General features: G+C 30.6%; 1 protein-coding gene across 2 annotated transcripts; it reads right to left on the bottom strand.

The window, feature by feature from the left end:
* Positions 1–1,039: 1,039 nt before the first annotated feature.
* Not (ubiquitin carboxyl-terminal hydrolase nonstop) lies at positions 1,040–8,442 on the bottom strand. Of its 2 annotated transcripts, XM_070303072.1 has the most exons (8): positions 8,311–8,442; positions 7,773–8,130; positions 4,220–4,352; positions 3,854–4,069; positions 3,252–3,666; positions 2,691–3,122; positions 2,430–2,579; positions 1,040–2,281 (listed from the first exon to the last, which is right to left on the bottom strand). In XM_070303072.1, exons 2-8 carry the CDS (start codon positions 7,890–7,892, stop codon positions 2,224–2,226), a joined length of 1,524 nt encoding a protein of 507 aa, XP_070159173.1. In that variant the 5' UTR covers positions 7,893–8,130; positions 8,311–8,442; the 3' UTR covers positions 1,040–2,223. The 2 variants fall into 2 exon arrangements, with proteins under 2 accessions (XP_070159173.1, XP_070159174.1); XM_070303073.1 differs by having other exon boundaries at positions 7,773–8,442.
* Between the last annotated feature and the right edge of the window lie 422 nt (positions 8,443–8,864).

Genomic DNA, 8,864 nt, shown 5'->3' with positions numbered 1-8,864 from the left:
CGCGACGATAAACTTCTTGCGCGTTGATAACTCATATGAGGCAACGATGTGCCGTCTTATTCTATTCGGTATTCTTATTCATTTGCTGGTTCAAAAGATGATGCTCTCCTCGCTTCTAATTGATCAACAAAACGGTGTTTTGTCATTTCTCGATATTAGAACACGCGCAATTATCTCCATTTGTCTCAATTACGCATTATCGTGCAATACAATAATAAAAGAATTATGCATATGGGCGTGTGGAATAATCCATTTCCAAAAAGCATTGTTCATCATAAGATACACTGTCAAACAAATAAAAATATATATTTCAATATTTCTTTCAAATAAATATATACTTCAACATTCTTTCAATACTTTATAATATTGAAATAAAATTATATTTGTTTATAATCATTTCAAAAACATGTGTATATATTAATATAAATTTATTAGAGCAATTATAATTTATATTATAAAATCAACACGTTCAAAACATTTTTATTGAAACAATTCTGTATATATATAATTTTGAACCAATCCGTTTTGTCTTTCTTGTCCTAAATAAATTTTCAATGATTCCCAAGATCTAACTCGTAAAAATGCAACATAAAGTTGTCCATGATAATTTTATCAAATGTTGATTCTTCGAGACGATCAATCACGTTCAGAATAACGCGACAACAATGCAATCGCGATTAGCGACCAACTTAAGCATTTCATACCAATTTGATAAGAGGATTAGAACAACATAGATGCGCGCTGCGCGCGCGCTTTTGTTTATGGACATTTTCCAATTTCTTTAACTTTTCTTTCCTAACTTTAAATTTTTCTTTCACAAATTGCCAAAATTCTTATGATTTGACAGTTGCAAATAACACTAATGAAAGAAGTGGCAGCGCACAAGCGAGACAACCAATCAACATTGTGGAAAAGAGCCCTCAACACTTCGATATATTCGAGTTCGAGGATTCATGCCTTTTTTAGAAAGGGAAAAAGGATATGAGAAAATATATAGTTTAAATATATATATATATATATTTCATTAATTTCTAAAGATAAATTATAAAAAATGTATTTACTTTTCTATATAATACTTTTTTTCCTACATTTCAATACAATGTTTCTAGTGCTTGATAGAACAATTTTAATTTTCCATATAGTCATTCGCGCTGATATAAATTTTTTTCTTGCTCTTAAATAACCTTAAATAAATATTTTTAATTTTTAAAGCAACTATGAATATATTAAGACTCGACGGGAATGACTGGTAAACTCGGAATTGATATTGGAGACACCGTGCGGTGACAGATATATGTGTTAGGCAAGCGCGCAACAATATATATGTATACATACACATGCACACACGTAGAGAGAAAACTAAACCGTAAAAATAAACCGTACTAGACATGTCAGAGATTTTTATTATATGAAGTCCAGCAAGAAGTCCATATTGAATTATAGATAATATTCTTATATTCATACTGTAATATATTATTACGTTTGTACACAAAATTGAGTCATCTAGGGATAGTCATTGTGATTAAGGAATTATTTCATTATATCAGTGTACAGTTCTATATGTATGGAAAAATATCAGGTTAGATTGTTTTATATAGAATATGGAATTTAATAATAAGCTATTAATTTCTGTAATATCAAAGAAACCGTTTGCTGTTTCAAATATGAAATTTTATTCAATTGTTGTATTGAAAATTGGAAAGAGTGACTAAACCCATAAATATAAAAAATATTATAAACTTGTTAATTATATTGAATAATTTAAAATATCTTGTTTTTTTTTTGTAAAAACCCAATATCACAAATACATTGGAACATCTCATAGAATAGATCAATAATGACATTCCACTGACAGGACAAAATTAAGAAAGAGATGCCCTTGAGACCTATCCCCATTGCATCATATATATAAGTGTCCGGTCAAGAGTATAACAATAATGAGCGATTTACAAAAATTGCAATTGATTGATTTAAAAAAATTGAGCTAATCTTAATATCTACACTTATATTATGTTTAGGACATACACACTGATTTCGACTGGGTAATCAGTCGGCGTAACCCATCGAACACAAAATGCATCGGCAGAAATCAAAAAACGATGGTGATAATAATTTATTTCCGGCAAATGTAAAACATTACCGATGTCTAACTTCGGTAGCGGTTTTTAATTTTTAGTTAAATTATTTAACTTGATTCATCTTCTGTTTCTTCCTCTCTCTGTTTCATACTTTATTATTTCGGCCATACTCCAAAATCTGCTTGTGATAAAATAGGAGATACCTGAAAAGCAAAAACTTTGATTAATGATCAAAATTTTCTCATTTTTACATTTAATGAAAAGAATATAAAAAAGAAATTCTCTCTCTTTCTCTCTTTTATAAATATAGATTATTTTTATTTTCTTTGAGTATAGTGCATATTATTTTACCCTTCACTAGTCAAGACATCCTTCAATCTAGCTTTTGTAATTAAATGATCATCGCACTTGAACCATTGATCTCTCTGCTGCCTGATGAAAGCAGTATAATGTCCAGTCTCTAAAGAACCTTTGTGATTTATCACGGCAAACAGAGAGTACCTATTGTTAGTAATCAGATTTTTTAATTTAAAATATATTTTTTCAAAACGATATAATTGGCTAAACAAATGAAAACAAAGAGAAATTATAAATTATGTGGATTATCACTACCTATTGTCACTGAAAGTCATGTTCTCTCCATTCTTTGATAAACCATCCATCATAGCGCTATTATTGTTACCATTACGCTTGTGCGACATGAATGGTGTCATGTCTAATTGTTCTGGAAAAGAGATGAATGTGGAGATTTTCTCCTTCTTACATATCTTATCCTGGATGCTGGAGTGTTCAAAACGTTTTAGATGAAAACTGGCCACGATTGGCAGTTGCTTCATTGTTAGCTGTTTCGTGCTTTCCTGATAAGTCTCGCAATTGCTACATTTGATCTTTACAGTAGAACCCAAATGCTCGGCTCTAGTAAATCTCTCCAAACAATCTAGCAGGGAAGTAGGAAGCCCAGATGTATCGGAACCAGAGCTATCAGCAGCCGGACCTAGATCCAAAGATATATCCCAAAATGGATCTATTGTGGTAGACACTCCACTAAAACAAAAAATTGATATGCTTTAAAACAAGTTTATAGATGTGTGCGTGTGTGTGATATATTATACATATAATATTTTTCCTATTGACTAAATATACTTTCTTTAAAAATGAAAAATTAACACATACTTGCAAACCTGACATACAACATCGCTTTGAAGGCCTCCAGTAAATATCTGATCAATGATGCAATTACAATGATGAGGGTTGTCCTTGACTAATATTGGAGCAGCTTCGCAATGTCTATGAAGAACGTCCAGTGTGGCAATAAAGAATTCATGGGCATCTTGCTGCTCATAACCCGCCAGATGTTTGACATGTGTCCAAATCAGATGAAGAAGCTTGTGAAGCGTCAGCGGAGCCTTGTTACCTGAATAAAATTCCTGGAATAAATGGGATACCTCGCAGACCAGACAGCGACTTGGTTGTGGGCAGTGATGACGGTCAGCAAGGAAGTAATCTCGTAACAAGGGAGTATGAATCAGCACTTGTACAATACAATTCATAAAACAGGTTTGTCCAAGATTGATCAATCCTCTTAAACCTATAGCCAAAATAAAATGGGTTTTTATACTACTATATACAAAGAGTGATAAATGGATCATTATTTTCAAATTATGTTACTCATCTCTGAACACAATATTGTATGTCACTGAATAAAACTCAGAATCATACAAATACAATTATTGTTAGCATTAACTCTGAACGCTAAAAGTTCTTCTGCTAAATACCTATAGTAGTATTCTCGACGACACGTCTTCGGCGCGGGTGCTTTCTGAGTAATTCGGCCTCTATCTGTGTGGGTTCCCACGCCCGGTAAAACTCCCCGAAGCTCAAGGATTTTGCTGATTCGCTCCATTGCACTTTTGCTACTGCTAACAATTCTCTGTCATATACATAATCGCCGCATTGGAAGCACAATATATTTCCATAACATAGATCAACAGCTAAAATCATATAAATGAAAACAATTATAAAATATAGAACTAAAGTTTACACTGTATAATTTTATTTATAGTTATAATTTTATTTATAATCTTTATTTTCAACAATGTTTCAATATATAGAATAGCTTTGACTAAAAAGTATTCTATTACCTAAAAAATGTTTCTTCGTTTTTGCATGCTCTTGTATGTGACCTTTTATATAGCAGCCAAAGAATATACAATGAAGACAAGAATGTAAACGATCCTTGTATGTTTTACATATATGACATAAACAGCTCACAGCCTATAAAATCAAATGTTCAGTATTATTGATTTCATTTTTTGTTTTATTTTATTATCTATATGTATATGTATGTAGATGTTAATAATCTTAAAATGCAAATAAAAAATAAGATTAAATATGTAGAATTATTGCCTCACTAATTTGGAAAAAGCTTAAAAGCAAAAAAATTAAAAAAATTCATTTTTAACAAAGGGTCTGTTCTTCATAGTTGAACTGGCTACGCTAGTTCAGAGTTTATCTTTTTCTTTCCACATTGGAAGAAGAAAGATAAGCTCTGAACTTGCTATAAGGAACAGATCCAAAGTCTTATGTTTCTTAACAAAAAAGTTCAATGTTTTTATATAATACTAGCTGGCATTTTTTCCTCGTGCGTTTTGTTCGATATGTGGTTGCGAATTTATGAAGATAGACAAATATGGACAATTATGATTCATATCCTTAAAAACTCTTGAGATGTCTAGAAATGTATTAGTAAAGGTTTCATCAAAATCGGTTGTGTACTTTTTACATCAAATTAAAGTATAGAACGTGAACGACGTGTCGTTTTTCGACTTCACGCACGTTCTTTACTGCTCGACTCCTTCCTAGACGTTGCAACGCGATAATATATAGCCTATGTTACTCAGGAAGATCTAACAAGGAAACCTATCCAAGTATTACACTCCGATTCTTTTCAAATTTGGCACAAATGTAGAACTACCAAAAATATTTGACCCATATTTTTTCATTTGTGCCCATAAGTGGTTTGACAGGTAGTTAATACTCCTTCAATATTCAACTCTCTACTGTTATAAGGACAACAAAAATGCATGAGCAACTCATATGTAATGAGTAACTCCTTTATATCTTAAGCCACTTCAATTAAATAAAGCACTTCAATTTTTTTTTCAATCTTGTTGCTGATTTGTTTAAACCGTTTATTGTTTGAATAATTTAAAACAATTTACAAATTTAATGCCATATTTAGAATCACTTACCTGAATAACTCTTATAATATATGGTCACTATACTGTATTTTTTCAACTTTTTTGCTGATTTATTTCAACATTTTATTATTTAAACAAATAATTTTGCAAATCTTACTTTACATTCATAATTAGCAGTCCAAAAAACTTCTACATCTTACATTAAATTGTTTCTCTTATATATATATTATATATTATAAAAAGGTAAAATTTGTTTTTTGGTTCCATTGTTCGGGATAATCTCAAAAACTATTGAACCGATTTGACAAAATCTTTCACTGGTGGATAGTTTATAGGAAACCTACTCAAGTGTTACACTCCAATTTTTTTCAAATATATATATATATGAAAAAATATATATATATTTGAAAAAAATTGGAGTGTAACACTTGGGTAGGTTTCCTGTAAGCTATCCACCACTGAAAGATTGTGTGTTCGGGCCTTAAGCTTTAAAAGTTCACAATAAGTATATTTTATACATTTCTTATTTTGATAAATATGCAGAAGAATTACTAATCAAAATTGGACAAAATTTGTGTCATATAATGAATAAAATTAACATTATTAATAATAAATATAAATTTTTATTTAAAATTAGATTTATATTTAGTAATATGAATAATTTTTTACTTTTATTTATATATGTCAAAATTTATTTAAATACAATTTTATTCTTATGAGAAAGAGATAGAATATAATTTTGATAAATAAAATAGATTATAATCTATCAGATCTTTGATTTTAAAGAAAATTACTTCTTAGGAAGGTTAATTATCAGAATGTTGCATATTATACATAAACAATAATAATTTTGTGTGAAGAAAAATATGTTTTGCCTTTCTTTCTTCATAAGATAATTATTCAATTGTGCAAAATATTTTTCTATTGTCATCTTGCAGTTGCAGTTGAATATTTATTTTTATTTGCAACAATAACGGAAGAACCAAAGACGAGAAAATAAATCATTAAAAAAAAAAATTATATATATATATAAAGTAAATTGATTAAAAAATAAGTAATGATGTAATCTATGCATCTATATCTACATCTACACTATATATATATAATTTTTTTAATCAATTTATTTTAAATATATATAATTTTTTTTTAAATGATTTATTTTCTCGTCTATGGTTCTTCCATTATTATTGCAAATAAAAATAAATGTTCAACTGCAACTGCAACTGCAAGATGACAATAGAAAAATATTTTGCACAATTGAATAATTATCTTATGAAGAAAGAAAGGCAAAACATATTTTTCTTCACACAAAATTATTATTGTTTATGTATAATATGCAACATTCTGATAATTAACCTTCCTAAGAAGTAATTTTCTTTAAAATCAAAGATCTGATAGATTATAATCTATTTTATTTATCAAAATTATATTCTATCTCTTTCTCATAAGAATAAAATTGTATTTAAATAAATTTTGACATATATAAATAAAAGTAAAAAATTATTCATATTACTAAATATAAATCTAATTTTAAATAAAAATTTATATTTATTATTAATAATGTTAATTTTATTCATTATATGATACAAATTTTGTCCAATTTTGATTAGTAATTCTTCTGCATATTTATCAAAATAAGAAATGTATAAAATATACTTATTGTGAACTTTTAAAGCTTAAGGCCCGAACACAGACTTTTGCATAAACGCATAACCACAAGCATAAGGAAATTGATTGATCCACAAGCATATGCATAAGGAAATGGACCAATCAATTTCCTTATGCTTATGATTATGCGTTTATGCAAAAGTGTGTGCTCCTCGCTTTATCCAGACAGATTTGCATAGTCACATAAACATGCATAAAAAAGTTGATCCATTTTCTTATGCATTTGTTTATGGACCAATCAATTTCTTTATTAAGTTTATGCAACTATACAAATCTGTCTGGATAAGCCCTTATATGTGTGTATATAATATATATTATACTTATAGTAGTATAAATAAAACAATAACCATAAATTTATAACAAATAATTGTAATATTCGTCGTATATATTAAATGACCATTGCATAAACACAATAAACATTTTTAAATATATTGTCTGTGCAACTTAATGAAAAACGATACTTTTGTATATTGTTCTACTTACAGACTTCATGCATTTGATATTATAAATACTTTGGGTTGTTTAATTGACCAATCACGATAAAATAGGTAAATATTTCTTTGTTCTGATTGATCAAACGATTTAAAGTGTTTATAATATCAAATAGAATGTGTGTATCCAATAGATAAAAATACTTAAATAGAACAAAAAAATGTAACAGACAAGGAATACCTATAGACACTTAAATACAGAAGAAAGCAAAAAAGATGCAATAAAAATCAAGCAAAGAATATCAAAAAATACTGAAGAAATGAAGAATTGAAGAAGTGTTAAAATGATAAAAGATCTCTATTTCCTACATCGTACGCGAGAAAAAGACAAATACCTTTCTGACACGTGCTTCGGTCGATGTACTAGTCACAAAATACGAGTGTATCACTTTGTATGGCTGGATACCTTTGGCTGCTTTGAAATTATTCAAATGTATGCAACCATGGTCGCTCATCTCAGGCTGGCAGGAGCAACGCTAATACGACCGCACGTCCTCCTCCCCCTCCTTCACGACCAACCTTTTTTTCTCTCCGATTCTGAATGTTGCTGCCGTCGACAATCCTCGTCCAAGTCTCGCGATGGCACGGATACAAAATGATCCTCTGATAACGACAACAATAACGTGGGGGGCGAACCTCACTGCTGGCCTTGGCAGCAGCGCGTGTATTGTTGACATGGAAAAGAGAGTGGGCCTAGGAAAAATGAAAAAGAACACAAGGAGAGGCTTCCGAACTTTCCACTTCTGTCCGCGTGCTTTAACTGCCCGTGTCCAAAGACACGCGGCGAAAGGGAAAGAAAGAGAAATCGAAACACAACAAATAATGGCGAGGGAGAGGGGGGATGGCGATCTCGCAATACACTAAGTTTCTTACGCTCGCTTCAACTCTCGTCTTTTTAAACGTGTCCCACGTTTCCCGACTTTGCTCCGGTCCGATCACGGACACCAGCCGGTCACTGCCGACGCCGGCAAAGAGAGGCGTCATCTAGCAGATGCTGATGACGTCACGGAGCTCTTGTTCTCTCACTCTTATTCTCATAGCCCTAGTTTACACCGATATTCTTTAAGGCCGATATTACATTTGTCGTACGATTGATTGGCTGCAAAATAGAAACTTTCTCGAGTCTCTAGAAATTAGCTAATCAATGCGCTTAAAAAGTTTGTCGTCCGACAAATGTAATACCGGCCTAATACGTACTAAATACTATACTGTCCAATCACAACCGTTCCATTCTTTAAAGGAATGACTATTATTGGCCAATGTAGTACTTAGTACGTATTAAACTATATCGATGTAAACTAGGCCATAAAGTCTATAGCCTATTGCTATCGCTATCGCTTAAAGGCCGTGACACATAAAAAAACAGTTAAGCCTGCAGCATACGATTTTTCGTACTGATTTTGTTAATTTATTCGTTGCGTGCTGTT

This window comes from Polyergus mexicanus, unplaced genomic scaffold, assembly GCF_030449975.1.
Source record: "Polyergus mexicanus isolate NDT 795.1 unplaced genomic scaffold, iyPolMexi1.0 SCAF_10, whole genome shotgun sequence".
Taxonomy (NCBI): domain Eukaryota; kingdom Metazoa; phylum Arthropoda; class Insecta; order Hymenoptera; family Formicidae; genus Polyergus; species Polyergus mexicanus.
This window is presented reverse-complemented; position numbering and strand designations above follow the sequence as displayed.